The sequence below is a fragment of the Scyliorhinus torazame genome, chromosome 7, assembly GCF_047496885.1.
Source record: "Scyliorhinus torazame isolate Kashiwa2021f chromosome 7, sScyTor2.1, whole genome shotgun sequence".
Taxonomy (NCBI): domain Eukaryota; kingdom Metazoa; phylum Chordata; class Chondrichthyes; order Carcharhiniformes; family Scyliorhinidae; genus Scyliorhinus; species Scyliorhinus torazame.
Genome location: NC_092713.1, coordinates 323133681 through 323150640, shown reverse-complemented (window position 1 = coordinate 323150640; position 16960 = coordinate 323133681). Strand labels below are relative to the sequence as shown.

Sequence of the window (16960 nt, the reverse complement as noted above, 5' to 3'; positions counted from 1 at the left end):
TTGACAGTGAGGACGAAAAGATAATTGCCAACGGCTCTGCAATTTAATCTCTTGCTTCCCATAGAATCCTTGGATATATCCCGTCAGGCCCGGGGGACTTGTCTATCCTCAAGTTTTTCAAATGAGCCCGGCCAGGTGGTAGATGTTTCAGTAGGGAAGCATTTAGGGAACAGTGCCCACAATTCAATAAGTTTTAAAGTGCTGGTGGACAAGGATAAGAGTGGTCCTAGGATGAATGTGCTAAATTGGGGGAAGGCTAATTATAACAATATTAGGCAGGAACTCAAGAACCTAGATTGGGGGCGGATGTTTGAGGGCAAATCAACATCTGACATGTGGGGGGCTTTCAAATGTCAGTTGGAAGGAATTCAGGACCGGCATGTTCCTGTGAGGAAGAAGGATAAATACGGCAAATTTCGGGAACCTTGGATAACGAGAGATATTGTAGACCTCGTCAAAAAGAAAATGGAGGCATTTGTCAGGGCTAGAAGGCTGGGAACAGACGAAGCCTGTGTGGAATATAAGGAAAGTAGGAAGGAACTTAAGCAAGGAGTCAGGAGGGCTAGAAGAGGTCACGAAAAGTCATTGGCAAATAGGGTTAAGGAAAATCCCAAGGCTTTTTACACATACATGAAAAGCAAGAGGGTAGCAAGGGAAAGGGGTGGCCCACTGAAGGATAGGCAAGGGAATCTATGTGTGGAGCCAGAGGAAATGGGCGAGGTACTAAATGAATACTTTGCATCAGTATTCACCAAAGAGAAGGAATTGGTAGATGTTGAGTCTGGAGAAGGGGGTGTAGATAGCCTGGGTCACATTGAGATCCAAAAAGATGAGGTGTTGGGCGTCTTGAAAAATATTAAGGTAGATAAGTCCCCAGGGCCGGATGGGATCTACCCCAGAATACTGAAGGTGGCTGGAGAGGAAATTGCTGAGGCCTTGACAGAAATCTTTGGATCCTCACTGTCTTCAGGTGATGTCCCGGAGGACTGGAGAATAGCCAATGTTGTTCCTTTGTTTAAGAATGGTAGCAAGGATAATCCAGGGAACTATAGGCCAGTGAGCCTTCCGTCAGTGGTATGGAAATTACTGGAGAGAATTCTTTGAGACAGGATCTACTCCCATTTGGAAGCAAATGGACGTATTAGTGAGAAGCAGCATGGTTTTGTGAAGGGGAGGTCGTGTCTCACTAACTTTCGAAGAGGTCACAAAGATGATTGATGCAGGTAGGGCAGTGGATGTTGTCTATATGGACTTCAGTCAGGCCTTTGACAAGGTCCCTCATGGTAGACTGGTACGAAAGGTGAAGTCACACGGGATCAGGTGTGAGCTGGCAAGGTGGATACAGAACTGGCTAGGTCATAGAAGGCAGAGAGTAGCAATGGAGAGATGCTTTTCTAATTGGAGGGCTGTGACTAGTGGTGTTCCGCAGGGATCAGTGTTGGGACCTTTGCTGTTCGTAGTATATATAAATGATTTGGAGGACAATGTAACTGGTCTGATTAGTAAGTTTGCAGACGACACAAAGGTTGGTGGAATTGCGGATAGCGATGAGGACTGTCAGAGGATACAGCAGGATTTAGATCGCTTGGAGACTTGGGCGGAGAGATGGCAGATGGGGTTTAAACAGGACAAATGTGAGGTAATGCATTTTGGAAGGTCTAATGCAGGTCGGGAATACACAGTGAATGGTAGAACCCTCAAGTGTATTGAAAGTCAAAGAGATCTAGGAGTACAGGTCCACAGGTCACTGAAAGGGGCAACACAGGCGGAGAAGGTAGTCAAGAAGGCATACGGCATGCTTGCCTTCATTGGCCGGGGCATTGAGTATAAGAATTGGCAAGTCATGTTGCAGCTGTATAGAACCTTAGTTAGGCCACACTTGGAGTATAGTGTTCAATTCTGGTCGCCACACTGCCAGAAGGATGTGGAGGCTTTAGAGAGGGTGCAGAAGAGATTTACCAGAATGTTGCCTGGTATGGAGGGCATTAGCTATGAGGAGCGGTTGAATAAACTCGGTTTGTTCTCACTGGAACGAAGGAGGTTGAGGGGAGACCTGATAGAGGTATACAAAATTATGAGGGGCATAGACAGAGTGGATAGTCAGAGGCTTTTCCCCGGGGTAGAGGGGTCAATTACTAGGGGGCATAGGTTTAAGGTGAGAGGGGCAAGGTTTAGAGTAGATGTACGAGGCAAGTTTTTTACACAGAGGGTAGTGGGTGCCTGGAACTCGCTACCGGAGGAGGTGGTGGAAGCAGGGACGATAGTGACATTTAAGGGGCATCTTGACAAATACATGAATAGGATGGGAATAGAGGGATACGGACCCAGGAAGTGTACAAAATTTTAGTTTAGATGGGCAGCATGGTCGGCATGGGCTTGGAGGGCCGAAGGGCCACTGCCAACTGCCCCCGACCGGTACGGTGCGATCCCCGCCCCCGTCCGAACACCGGCGCTGGAGAGTTCGGCAGCCGAAGTCGGAGCGGCGGGGCGGGACTCACGCCGTCCCCTGGCGATTCTCTGACCTGGCGGGGGGTCGGAGAATCCCACCTGATATATCTCGTTCCCTCGTCCAAACCATTAATATATAAAATGAACATTAATCATTAATATATAAAGGGGTAATAGGTACCTGGAGTACCCCACTAGTCACTGCCTGTGTCATGGGCCAGAGTTTAGAGAACTCCAAAGTATATGATGGAGATCACCTGACCCACAACCTTTAATAGATTGTGGTATGGGGATCACACGGCCCCCTCTACAGGTGTGTACAGCAGAAATCGAAAAGTATTTTTTCAAGCAAAACAATGTTTATTCTATGAACTCAGTTAACCTTTTTAAAACATACAGTGAACATCTTAGCAACCATCAATTCAAATACAACCCCCAAAGAATACAACACTAAGTAACCCTTAAACTTTCCTTTTAACATCCATAAGACAAAAACTATTTTTACAGAAGTACATCAGGTTTAAATTCTCTACTGAGAGCAGTTATCACTCTGAATTGACCAAATGATCTAGAGATAGTCTTTAGATGGCAGAGAGATCAAAATTACACCTTCTTTGGCTGGCTGCAGCTCCAACACTAAAAACGAAACCAATAAACAGACACACCCAGGCTTTTCCTCAAAGCAAAACTAAAAAGCAGAGCCAGAGATCAGCTCCACCCACATTCTGACATCACTGCAACCACTTGAGAAGACAAACATTTCTTAAAGTGACATTCCCATGACACCTGCCAATCAGAAAAAGGACCCATTTATTCCAACTTTTTGCTTCCTGTCTGCTAACCAGCTTTCTATCCATCTCAAGACATTACCTGTTCTCCCATGCACTTTAACTTTACAGATTAATCTGCTGTGTGAGACCTTGTCCAAAGCCTTCTGAAAGTCTCAATAAATCACAGTCACTGGCTCTCCCTGGTCAACTTTTTAGTACTGTGAATAGTTTTGGTTTTCTTACTTGGAAAGTACACAATTGCATTAAAAGCACAGAACTGTCTTTTACGGTGAAGGGCTTATTTTATGAGGAAAGGATGGAACTGTATACATTGGTCTTTACAAGAATGAGAGGCAATCTTACTGAAACATTTAAGTCTCCTGAGGTGACTCGATAGGGTGGTTACAAAGGATGTTTCTTGTGGGAGAGACAAATAATAGGGGGCCACAGTTTAAAAAGAGGGCTCCCATTTAAGATGTAGCTAATGTTTTCTCTGAGCATCGGTGTCTGTGGAATTCCCTTCACAGTACAGGCTGGGTCTCTGAGTACTTTTGGCAGAAGTTCTTGACCAACAAGGGTATCAGAGTAGGTCAGAGTCATGATCTTATTAAATGGTGCAGCAGGTTCAAAGGACCTGCTCCTGTTCCCAATTCAAAGGCTCTTATATTCTCTTCTGAGCTGGAGCTGAGGATTGTGCTGAGGGAGAAGGAGCTTGGCATGTTGGGGTAATTTTGTAGCTGCAATGTATTATTTTATCTGTTTATGGGATGTGGGCATTGCTGGGCCAGGATTTATTGCCCATCCCTGAGGGCATTTAAGATTCAACCACATTGCTGTGGGTCTGGAGTCACATGTAGGCCAGACCAGGTAAGGACGGCAGATTTCCTTCCCTAAAGGATATTAATGCACCGGATGAGTTTTTAACGACAATTGACAATTGCTTCACAGCGCCAGGGTCCCAGGTTCGATTCCAGCTTGGGTCACTGTCTGTGCGGAGTCTGCACGTCCTCCCCGTGAGTTTCCTCGGGGCCCTCCAGTTTCCTCCTTCCTGAAAGACTTGCTGTTAGGTGAATTGGACAAATTTTCCCTCTGTGTACCCGAGCAGGTGCCAGAATGTGGCGACTAGGGGATATTCACAGTATGTTCATTGCAGTGTTAATGTAAGCCTACTTGTGACAATAAAGATTATTATTTGGCTTTTAATTCCAGATTTTTATCAAATTCAAATTTTACCATTTGCTGAGGTGGGATTCGAACCCGGGTCCCCAAAGCGTTACCCTGGGTCTCTGAATTACTCGTCCAGCGACAATACCACTCGGCCAGTGCCTCCCCAATGGGCTACCTCATTATTATTCACCAATGTCCTCGAGAGAATGTGTGATATTGTTCAATTATTTTGATTTAATTTGGGAACAATATTGTCGTGAACGTGCCTCCAGAGAAGCACATCACCCACTTAACTTACCAAAGCAACATCCAGAAGGGACTGTCCATGAAATGTCCCATGTCTGAAAATGTGATTATTTCAGGCTGCTGGACCACATTCTAGATGCAACCATCAACTCAAAGCAACTAAGAATGGAAAATAAATGTAGCCATGCCAGCATCCTCGAACTCTGAAAGCAAACATTTGAAATAAAAGAGCGCTGGTCTGATGTCTATCCACAATGGGGAGCCAGCAACCAGCTTCCAGAGAACATTCAAACTGTGAGTAATCCACCAGGCAGTCAGAATTATTGGATATCCATCACATACCATCTTTGCATTTCCTGCTGCTGGGCACTTTCGTCATGGCTGAGGTCTTGTACAGGTACCCACAATGCACTGTGGGCTGCGTGACCTCACTGTAAATGGCCGTTGAAACCAAGGAGTTAGAATTTATAATTTCTGCAGAGACCAGAGAATAGTCATGTTTCAGTTCATGCCAAACAACAACTGACAGAATATGTAAAACCCAAATAGGGAGACGACAGGATCACAGGGTAGAGTAGAAACAAACTAAAGACGATAACTCCTCTCCCCGAAGGGTCACCCTCCCTGACCTGCACTCAGATCAGGGTTTTATACAGAATAGTTTCTCTTTTAAAGGCAAAACCCCACCCCCAATTACTGGGGGAGTTCACACTCAGCTGGGTAGGGGGGAAATCAAATGGAGCACAGCCCTTGGCCCCCAAGGAGGTCATAACACCTCTCCTCTCCCCCCCACCCCGCCCTGCAAGTCCAGAGAAATGTCCATGTCATTGGGCTGAGGCCCTCTTGTTCGTTTAGGGAGTGGGGAGTGAACAGCGGTCCGACATTGACGGGTGAGGTATGTAATGCATCGGTGACCGACGTTTTCGGGAGGAGTGTAGAGGCCAGCAATGATGCCAGTGTTGCAGGGGGCTGGATGACCATGCCTGGTGGCCCTATTCCGATGTCCGAGTTGGTGTTGGAGTATTCTGATCAGGCATCTCAGCTTCTTGAGCTTGAATGGGCGGAGTTAACGGTGATTGGTGTGGTGACCTAGGTGGCGACGTGACCCATTGGCGGACCTGGACTGGTTTGAGGCCCCCACGTGCGGTGGCTGATGTGGTCCAGGTGGAGGCTGGCTTCACGCCCCTGTGTCCGGACCGAATAGGAAACCGGACCAGTTGCCCGGAGTACCACACCCGGGACCCATGTGATGCCGGCACCAAAATTGCGCACGTATACAGCGCGCGCCCCCCCCCCCCCCCGGTCTGAACTCACGCCACTGCGAGAGTCGACCTGTCCGCCTCGGAGCGGTCCTGCCGCTGGCAGATCCCAGCACCCATGTCTCAGATGACCAGGCTGAGGCAGTCCGGAGCCGATGTCCCATCAGCAACTGGTTCCACAGGTCACCAACCTGAAAATGACCCCCTTATCCCCACTCGTTGTTTCCTGTCCATTCGTCAATTCTCTATCCATACCAATATACTACCTCCAACACCATGGGCTCTTATCTTTTGACTTAACCTGTTGTGAGGTATCTTGTCAAACACATTCTGGAAGTCCAAATACATCACATCTACTGGTTCCCCTCTATCCACCCTGGTTGAGACTTTCTCAAAGAACGCTAATAAATTAGTCAGATATGATTTCCCTTTCATGAAGCCACACTGACTCTGATTAGATTATGACTTTCCAAATGTGCTGCTATTATTTTCTTAATAATCGATTCCAAAAATAGATGTTAGTCTAACCAGCCTGTAGTTACCCGCTTTTTGCCTCTCTCCCTTTTTGAATAGGGGTATCACATGGGCAGTTTTCCAATGCGTCACTACTTCTCCCGAATCCAAGGATGTTTGGAAAATTACAACCAATCATCCATTGGTGTGAATTAACGGAAATTAATGTGATGGGCATGCTGACAGCATGAGAACAACCTCGCTATTAATAGGGCAGGGTAGATTCAGAAAGAATGTTCTCGATGGTGGGGGAGTCCAGAACGAGGGATCATAGTTTGAGGATAAGGGGTAAACCTTTTAGGACTGAGGTGAGGAGAAATGTCTTCACCCAGAGAGCGGTGAATCTGTGGAATTCACTCCCACAGAAAGTAGTTGAGGCCAAAACGTTGTGTAATTTCAAGAAGGAATTCGATACAGCTCTTGGGGCTAAAGGGATCCAGGGATATGGGGGGGAGGCGGGATCAGGGTATTGAACTTGATGATCAGCCATGATCATAATGAATGGAGAGCAGGCTCGAGGGGCCGCTCCCTGCTTCCATTTTCTACATTTCTATTCTGTTGAACGATATCTAATGTGTAAATGTTCTGAGTTCAAATAAAGCTCTGAGTCTGGGGCGAGAGACACGCTAATTGTTCCCTTTCAGAATACACAGGGAACTTGGAACTTGGGGCGACACAGTGGCGCAGTGGTTAGCACTGCTGCCTCATAACGCTGAGGACCCGGGTTCTATCCCGGTCCGGGTCACTGTCTCTTTAGAACATAGAATATACAGTGCAGAAGGAGGCCATTCGGCCCATCAAGTCAGCACCGACCCACTTAATCCCTCATTTCCACCCTATCCCCATAACCCAATAACCCCTCCTAACCTTTTGGTCACTAAGGGCAATTTACCATGGGCTTTCCACCTAACCTGCATGTCTTTGAACTGTGGGAGGAAACCGGAGCACCCGAAGGAAACCCACGTAGACACGAGGAGAACGTGCAGACGCCGCACAGCCAGTGACCCAGTGGGTAATCGAACCTGGGAATCTGGCGTGTGAAGCCACAGTGCTATCCACTTGTGCTGCCGTGCTACCCCAATAGAATCTACAGTGAAGAAGTAGGCCATTCAGCCCATCAAGCCCGTGCCAGCCCTTGGAAAGAGCACCCTACTTAAGCCCCACTCCTCCACCCTAACCCCTTTGTCTCTGAAACCCAACCCAACATTTTTGGACACTAAGGGCAATTTAGAATGACCAATCCACCTGACCTGCACATCTTTGGACTGAGGGAGGAAACAGGCGGAAACCCACGCAGACACGGGGAGAACGTGCAGACTCCACACAGAGAGTGACCCAAGACGGGAATCGAACCTGGGACCCTGGAGCTGTGAAGCAACAGTGATACCCAGTGTGCTACCATGCTGCGCGTGTCTGTGTGGAGCTTGCATTCTCCCCATGTTTATGTGGGTCTCACCCAAACAACCCAAAGATGTGCAGGCTAGGTGGATTGGCCACGCTAAATTGCCCCTTAAAATACACAGGAACTGGGATAAAACAACTGCAGACCTATTCCATGTGTACTGATGCTGGGGATGTCAGCATGTGTGACACAGAAACAAGAGAGACAGCAGGCAGTCACCGCGACAGAAAATCTGCAGGCAAAAAGGATCTGTCTCTCTCTGCTGGAAAAGCTTGGCAGAAACCATCTAAAGGAAATTGGATCGCTTTTCAGGTGCCCTGCGGAATCCAGTACCTCCAAACTAACTGCTCACCTGCCAAAGTCAGCTCTCCTGGAATCACCCAACATAACGGCTGCAACGCCCCACCATCTAAGGCAGTGGACAAGCCAAAGACTGATTTGTAAATATTTTCTCCATTTACTTGGACTCTTAAACTTCTCATCTGAGCAGAGTCTGAATGTGTGCATTGCTGTATCTTGTCAATGATATATCTGATCATTGCCCTGGTTCTTTTTTTTAGTAACTAATAAATTTACTCTGACTCAAGAAAACCTGTTTAAATTGGTTCTTTCTACAAAGTAAATGTATTTGGATTGGGAAGTCCCAGGGGAAACGATTCCTTTTAAATTAAACTTGTTACGACAAACTTGAATAAAGAAGGGACCAGGTAATTTCTCCTCACCTGGTGACAGACCAGAATTGGGCTACCATTGGGGAATTAATAAATTGGGGTTCTTCACCCAGGGACCAGTCGTAACAATAGGTATATTTGATATCATACCTGAGCTCCTCAGCGCTGCACGTGACTGGCCAGGTTGATGGATGGGGCTTTGAGGAGGCAGAGAAAATGTGTCGCAGGCATCTGGGTCGGTAACGTTCACTTTATCTGCTTCAAAGAAGATATTAGTCACTTTCTGCAGGAGATTGGGACTGCTTACCGCTGAAGAAAGTGCCTGTGAGACAAGGACAACAAAATAAATCTTCTTTGAGAGCCGATACTTGGAACAAGCTCTGCAACTTTAGACGGGAGTGGGCATTTAAAATGCTGCTCACCAGCTGCAAGAACTCCACAGGAATAGAACAGAGAACATAGAAAAATACAGCACAGAACAGGCCCTTCGGCCCACGATGTTGTGCCGAACCTTTGTCCTAGATTAATCATAGATTATCAGAGAATTTACAGTGCAAGGAGGCCATTCGGCCCATCGAGTCTGCACCAGCTCTTGGAAAAAGCACCCTACCGTAACCCCATCCAACACTAAGGGCAATTTATCATGGCCAATCCACCTAACCTGCACATCTTTGGACTGTGGGAGGAAACCGGAGCACCCGGAGGAAACCCACGCACACACGGGGAGGATGTGCAGACTCCGCACAGACAGTGACCGAAGCCAGAATCGAACCTGGGACCCTGGAGCTGTGAAGCAATTGTGCTATCCACAAGGCTACCGTGCTGCCCTTAAGAACAAATTAATCTACACTATATCATTCTATCGTAATCCATGTACCTATCCAATAGCTGCTTGAAGGTCCCTAATGTTTCCGACACACCTACTTCCACAGGCAGTGCATTCCATGCCCCCACTATTCTCTGGGTAAAGAACCTACCTCTGATATCCCTCCTATATCTTTCACCATTCACCTTAAATTTATGTCCCCTTGTAATGGTTTGTTCCACCCGGGGAAAAAGTCTCTGACTGCCTACTCTATCTATTCCCCTGATCATCTTATAAACCTCTATCAAGTCGCCCCTCATCCTTCTCTGTTCTAATGAGAAAAGTACAAACTCTTACAACACCAGGTTAAAGTCCAACAGGTTTGTTTCGATGTCACTAGCTTTCGGAGCGCTGCTCCTTCCTCAGGTGAATGAAGAGGTCTGTTCCAGAAACACATATATAGACAAATTCAAAGATGCCAGACAATGCTTGGAATGCGACCATTAGCAGGTGATTAAATCTTTACAGATCCAGAGATGGGGTAACCCCAGGTTAAAGAGGTGTGAATTGTCTCAAGCCAGGACAGTTGGTAGGATTTCGCAGGCCAGATGGTGGGGGATGAATGTAATGCAACATGAATCTCAGGTCCCAGTTGAGGCCGCACTCATGTGTGCGGAACTTGGCTATAAGTTTCTGCTCGGCGATTCTGCGTTGTCGCGGGTCCTGAAGGCCGCCTTGGAGAAGGCTTACCCGGAGATCAGAGGCTGAATGCCCTTGACTGCTGAAGTTTTCCCCGACTGGAAGGGAACATTCCTGCCTGGTGATTGTTGCGCGATGTCCGTTCATTCGTTGTCACAGCGTCTGCATGGTCTCGCCAATGTACCACGCTTCGGGACATTCTTTCCTGCAGCGTATGAGGTAGACAACGTTGGCCGAGTCGCACGAGTATGTACCGCGTACCTGGTGGGTGGTGTTCTCACGTGTAATGGTGGTATCCATGTCGATGATCTGGCATGTCTTGCAGAGATTGCCATGGCAGGGTTGTGTGGTGTCGTGGTCACTGTTCTGAAGGCTGGGTAGTTTGCTGCAAACAATGGTTTGTTTGAGGTTGCGCGGTTGTTTGAAGGCAAGTAGTGGGGGTGTGGGGATGACCTTGGCAAGATGTTCATCATCATCAATGACGTGTTGAAGGCTGTGAAGAAGATGTCGTAGTTTCTCCGCTCCGGGGAAGTACTGGACGACGAAGGGTATTCTGTCGGTTGTGTCCCATGTTTGTCTTCTGAGGAGGTCGGTGCGGTTTTTTGCTGTGGCGCGTTGGAACTGTTGATCGATGAGTCGAGTGCCATATCCCGTTCGTATGAGGGCATCTTTCAACGTCTGTAGATGTCTGTAACGTTCGTCCTCATCTGAGCAGATCCTGTGTATACGGAGAGCTTGTCCATAGGGGATGGCTTCTTTAATGTGTTTAGGGTGGAAGCTGGAGAAGTGGAGCATCGTGAGGTTATCCGTGGGTTTGCGGTAAAGCAAAGTGCTGAGGTGACCGTCCTTGATGGAGACGAGTGTGTCCAAGAATGCAACTGATTTTGGAGAGTAGTCCATGGTGAGTCTGATGGTTGGATGGAACTTATTAATGTCATCGTGTAGTCGTTTCAGTGATTCTTCGCCGTGGGTCCAAAGGAAAAAAATGTCATCGATGTATCTGGTGTATAACGTCGGTTGAAGGTCCTGTGCGGCGAGTAGGTCCTGTTCAAACTTGTGCATGAAGATGTTGGCGTATTGGGGTGCGAATTTGGTCCCCAAGGCTGTTCCGTGCATCTGGATGAAGAACTTGTTGTCGAAGGTGAAGACGTTGTGATCCAGAATGAAGCGGATGAGTTGCAGAATTGCGTCTGGAGATTGGCAGTTGTCGGTGTTGAGTACGGAGGCTGTTGCAGCAATGCCGTCGTCATGGGGGATGCTGGTGTAGAGTGCCGAGACGTCCATTGTGACGAGGAATGTTCCTGGTTCAACTGGTCCATGGTTGCTGAGTTTCTGTAGGAAGTCCGTCGTGTCGCGACAGAAGCTGGGCGTACCTTGTACGATGGGTTTCAAGATGCCCTCGATGTAGCCAGAGAGGTTCTCACACAGGGTCCCATTGCCTGAAACGATAGGGCGGCCTGGTGTGTTGGCCTTATGTATTTTCGGGAGGCAGTAGAGATCTCCAATGCGGGGAGTACGTGGGATGAGAGCACGTAGGGAGTCCCGAAGCGTGGTACATTGGCGAGACCATGCAGACGCTGCGACAACGAATGAACGGACATCGCGCAACAATCACCAGGCAGAATTGTTCCCTTCCAGTCGGGGAACACTTCAGCAATCAAGGGCATTCAGCCTCTGATCTCCGGGTAAGCATTCTCCAAGGCGGCCTTCAGGACGCGCGACAACGCAGAATCGCCGAGCAGAAACTTAAAGCCAAGTTCCGCACACATGAGTGCGGCCTCAACCGGGACCTGGAATTCATGTCGCATTACATTCATCCCCCACCATCTGGCCTGCAAAATCCTACCAACTGTCCTGGCTTGATACAATTCACACCTCTTTAACCTGGGGTTACCCCATCTCTGGATCTGTAAAGATTTAATCACCTGCTAATGGTCGCATTCCAAGCATTGTTTGGCATCTTTGAATTTGTCTATATATATGTTTCTGGAACATACCTCTTCATTCACCTGAGGATGGAGCAGCGCTCCGAAAGCTAGTGACATCGAAACACACCTGTTGGACTTTAACCTGGTGTTGTAAGACTTCGTACTGTGCTCACCCCAGTCCAACGCCGGCATCTCCACATCATGGCTACTAATGAGAAGAGGCCTAGCACCCTCAACCTTGCCTCGTAAGACCTACTCTCCATTCCAGGCAACATCCTGGTAAATCTCCTTTGCACCTTTTCCAAAGCTTCCACATCCTTCCTAAAATGAGGCGACCAGAACTGCACACAGTACTCCAAATGTGGCGTTACCAAAGTTTTGTACAGCTGCATCATCACCTCACGGCTCTTAAATTCAATCCCTCTGTTAATGAACGCTAGCACACCATAGGCCTTCTTCACAGCTCTATCCACTTGAGTGGCAACTTTCAAAGATGTATGAACATAGACCCCAAGATCTCTCTGCTCCTCCACATTGCCAAGAACTCTACCGTTAATCCTGTATTCCGCATTCATATTTGTCCTTCCAAAATGGACAACCTCACACTTTTCAGGGTTAAACTCCATCTGCCACTTCTCAGCCCAGCTCTGCATCCTATCTATGTATCTTTGCAGATATAAATATTCCTTTTGATATCCATAGATATCAATGTTCCTTTTAAGCTATATGAATACATAATGGTAGAGCAACCCGGAATATTCCATGCAGTGCATCCATCAAGGAAAAAATAGCGAGGCATCTGGATGGAAATTGTCCCAATGGACCTATGCAGCATGGAACAGCTTGTGATGGAGCCCACGAGGGAACAGGCCATTCTGGACTTAGTGTTATGTAATGAGCTAGACTTGATTAAAGATCTTAAAGTAAGGGAGCACTTAGGAGGTAGAGATCATAATGTGGTCGAATTCAATCTCCAATTTGAAAGAAAGAAGGTAGAATCAGATGTAAAGGTGTTACAGTTAAATAAAGGTAACTACAGGGGCATGAGGGAGGGACTGACGAAAATCAACTGGGAGCAGAGCCTAGTGGGAAAGACAGTAGAACAGCAATGGCAGGAGTTTCTGGAAGTAATTGAGGACACAGTGCAGAGGTTCATCCCAAAGAAAAGAAAGGTTATCAGAGGGGGGATTAGGCAGCCATGGCTGACAAAGGAAGTTAGGGAATAAATCAAAGCAAAAGAGAAAGCCTATAATGTGGCAAAGAGTAGTGGGAAGTCAGAAGATTGGGAAGGCTACAAAAACAAACAGAGGATAACAAAGAGAGAGACAAGGAAAGAGAGGATCAAATTTTAAGGTAGGCTAGCCAGTAACATTAGGAATGATAGTAAAAGTTTCTTTAAATACATTAAAAACAAACGGGAGGCAAAAGTTGACATTGGGCCGCTCCAAAATGACGCTGGTAATTTTGTGATGGGAGACAAGGAAATAGCTGAGGAACTGAATAAGTACTTTGCGTCCGTCTTCACAGTAGAAGACATGAGTAATATCCCACCAATTCCGGAGAGTCAGGGGGCAGAGTTGAATATGGTAGCCATCACAAAGGAGAAAGTGCTAGAGAAACTAAGAGGTTTAAAAATTGATAAATCTCCAGGCCCAGATGGGCTACATCCTAGAGTTCTAAAGGAGATAGCTGAAGAAATAGTGGAGGCGTTGGTGATGATGTTTTAAAAGTCACTGGAGTCAGGGAAAGTACCAGAGGATTGGAACATCGCTGTTGTAACCCCCCTGTTCAAGAAGGGAACAAGGAAAAAGAAAGAAAATTATAGGCCAATTAGCCTAACCTCGGTTGTTGGCAAGATTCTAGAATCCATTGTTGAGGATGAGATTTCTAAATTCTTGGAAGTGCAGGGTCGGATTAGGACAAGTCAGCATGGATTTAGTAAGGGGAGGTCGTGCCTGACAAACCTGTTAGAGTTCTTTGAAGAGATAACAAATAGGTTAGACCAAGGAGAGCCAATGGATGTTATCTATCTTGACTTCCAAAAGGCCTTTGATAAGGTGCCTCACGGGAGACTGCTGAGTAAAATAAGGGCCCATGGTATTCGAGGCAAGGTACTAACATGGATTGACGATTGGCTGTCAGGCAGAAGGCAGAGAGTCGGGATAAAAGGTTCTTTTTCGGAATGGCAACCGGTGACGAGTGGTGTCCCGCAGGGTTCAGTGTTGGGGCCACAGCTGTTCTCTTTATATATTAACGATCTAGATGACGGGACTGAGGGCATTCTGGCTAAGTTTGCCGATGATACAAAGATAGGTGGAGGGGCAGGTAGTTATGGAGGAGGTGGGGAGGCTTCAGAAAGATTTAGACAGTTTAGGAGAGTGGTCCAAGAAATGGCTGATGAAATTCAACGTGGGCAAGTGAGAGGTCTTGCGCTTTGGAAAAAAGAATAGAGGCGTGGACTATTTTCTAAACGGTGACAAAATTCATAATGCAAAGGGACTTGGGAGTCCTAGTCCAGGATTCTCTAAAGGTAAACTTGCAGGTTGAGTCCGTAATTAAGAAAGCAAATGCAATGTTGTCATTCATCTCAAGAGGCTTGGAATATAAAAGCAGGGATGTACTTCTGAAGCTTTATAAAGCATTAGTTAGGCCCCATTTAGAATCCTGTGAGCAATTTTGGGCCCCACACCTCAGGAAGGACATACTGGCACTGGAGCGGGTCGAGCGGAGGTTCACACGGATGATCCCAGGAATGGTAGGCCTAACATACGATGAACGTTTGAGGATCCTGGGATTATATTCATTGGAGTTTAGGAGGTTGAGGGGAGATCCAATAGAAACTTACAAGATAATGAATGGCTTAGATAGGGTGGACGTAGGGAAGTTGTTTCCATTAGCAGGGGAGACTAGGACCCGGGGGCACAGCCTTAGAATAAAAGGGAGTCACTTTAGAACAGAGATGAGGAGAAAATTCTTCAGCCAGAGAGTGGTGGGTCTGTGGAATTCATTGCCACAGAGGGCGGTGGAGGCCGGGACATTGAGTGTCTTTAAGACAGAAGTTGATAAATTCTTGATTTCTCGAGGAATTAAGGGCTATGGAGAGAGAGCGGGTAAATGGAGTTGAAATCAGCCATGATTGAATGGTGGAGTGGACTCGATGGGCCGAATGGCCTTACTTCCACTCCTATGTCTTATGGTCTTATGGGTTCATAAAGGGCAGGTCGTGCCTAACTAATTTAGTGGAATTGTTTGAGGACATTACCAGTGCAGTAGACAACGGGGAGCCAATGGATGTGGTAAGCTTTTGACAAGGTGCCACACAAAAATTTGGTGCATAAGATAAAGATGCATGGCATTAAGGGTAAAGTAGTCGCGTAGGTAGAGGATTGGTTAATTAATAGAAAGCAAAGAGTGGAGATCAATGGGTTTTTCACTAGCAATCAGTAGCTAGTGGCACCCTTCAGGGATCAGTGTTGGGCCCACAACTGTTCACAATTTACATAGATGATTTAGAGTTGGGGACCAAGGGCAATGTGTCCAAGTTTGCAGACGACACTAAGATAAGTGGTAAAGCAAAAAGTGCAGAGGATACTGGAACTTTGCAGAGGGATTTGGATAGGCTAAATGAATGGGCTAGGGTCTGGCAGGTGGAATATAATGTTGACAAATGTGAGGTTATCCATCTTGGTAGGAATAACAGCAAAAGGGATTATTATTTAAATGGTAAAATATTAAACATGCTGCTGTGCAGAGGGACCTGGGTGTGCTAGTGCATGAGTCGCAAAAAGTTGGTTTACAGGCGCAACAGGTGATTAAGAAGGTGAATAGAGATTTGTCCTTCATTGCTAGAGGGATGGAGTTTAAGACTAGGTAGGTTCTGCTGCAATTGTATAAGGTGTTAGTGAGGCCACACCTGGAGTATTGTGTTCAGTTTTGGTCTCTTTACTTGAGAAAGGACGTACTGGCACTGGAGGGTGTGCAGAGGAGATTCACTAGGTTAATCCCAGAGCTGAAGGGGTTGGATTACGAGGAGAGGTTGAGTAGACTGGGACTGTACTCGTTGGAATTTAGAAGGATGCGGGGGGATCTTATAGAAACATGTAAAATTATGAAGGGAATAGATAGGATAGATGCGGGCAGGTTGTTTCCACTGCTGGGTGAAAGCAGAACTAGGGGGCATAGCCTCAACATAAGGGGAAGTAGATTTAGAACATAGAACAGTACAGCACAGTACAGGCCCTTCGGCCCATGATGTTGTGCCGATCATTTATCCTAAGCTAAGATCAACCTAACCTACAGCCCTTCAATTTACTCCTGTCCATGTGCCTGTCCAAGAGTCGCCTAAATGCCCCGAATGTTTCTCACTCCACCACCTCTGCTGACTCCACCACCTAGGACTGAGTTTAGGAGGAACTTCTTCACCCAAAGGGTTGTGAATCTATGGAATTCCTTGCCCAGTGAAGCAGTAGAGGCTCATTCATTACATGTTTTCAAGATAAAGATAGATAGTTTTTTGAAGAATAAAGGGATTAAGGGTTATGGTGTTCGGGCGGGTAAGTGGAGCTGAGTCCACAAAAGATCAGCCATGATCTCATTAAATGGTGGAGCAGGCTCGAGGGGCCAGATGGCCTACTCCTGCTCCTAGTTCTTATGTTCTTATGATCACCAAATACATTGACAGCTAAAAAAGGAGGTCAGGAATCTTTACCTTCACCATCTCCTCCTGGGTTGTAAATTTGGGATGATGTTGTCTGTAATTGCCATCTCTATATTTTGCTGCAATGAATTCCCTCCGTCTCTCGACTGTGGAGTCTGTATCCAGCTCCTCTCCTGGAGTCACATGTGCTGCCCACAACCTATTGGCTTTCTCATTCCCTAACTCAATAAAAAGCTGTAAAAGAAAAGAAAGGCACAATTTTTTTCAATAACAATTCCACAAATATTACTCTGTAATAGAACATAGAACAGTACAGCACAGAACAGGCCCTTCAGCCCTCGATGTTGTGCCGAACATTGTCCGAAACCAAGATCAAGCTATCCCACTCCCTGTCA

The 16960-nt window shown here is 46.7% G+C and overlaps 1 protein-coding gene across 5 annotated transcripts in view; it reads right to left on the bottom strand.

Annotated features, from left to right (window-relative positions):
• arap3 (ArfGAP with RhoGAP domain, ankyrin repeat and PH domain 3) overlaps window positions 1-16960 on the bottom strand; it is an 806627-nt gene that overhangs the window by 306169 nt on the left and 483498 nt on the right. For all 5 annotated transcript variants that reach the window (XM_072512821.1, XM_072512820.1, XM_072512825.1 and 2 more), the window contains 3 exons: window positions 16617-16799; window positions 8627-8798; window positions 4974-5105 (listed from right to left, as the gene is read on the bottom strand). In XM_072512821.1, the coding sequence (XP_072368922.1) occupies window positions 4974-5105; window positions 8627-8798; window positions 16617-16799 (487 nt within the window). The remainder of the gene's footprint in view (window positions 1-4973; window positions 5106-8626; window positions 8799-16616; window positions 16800-16960) is intronic.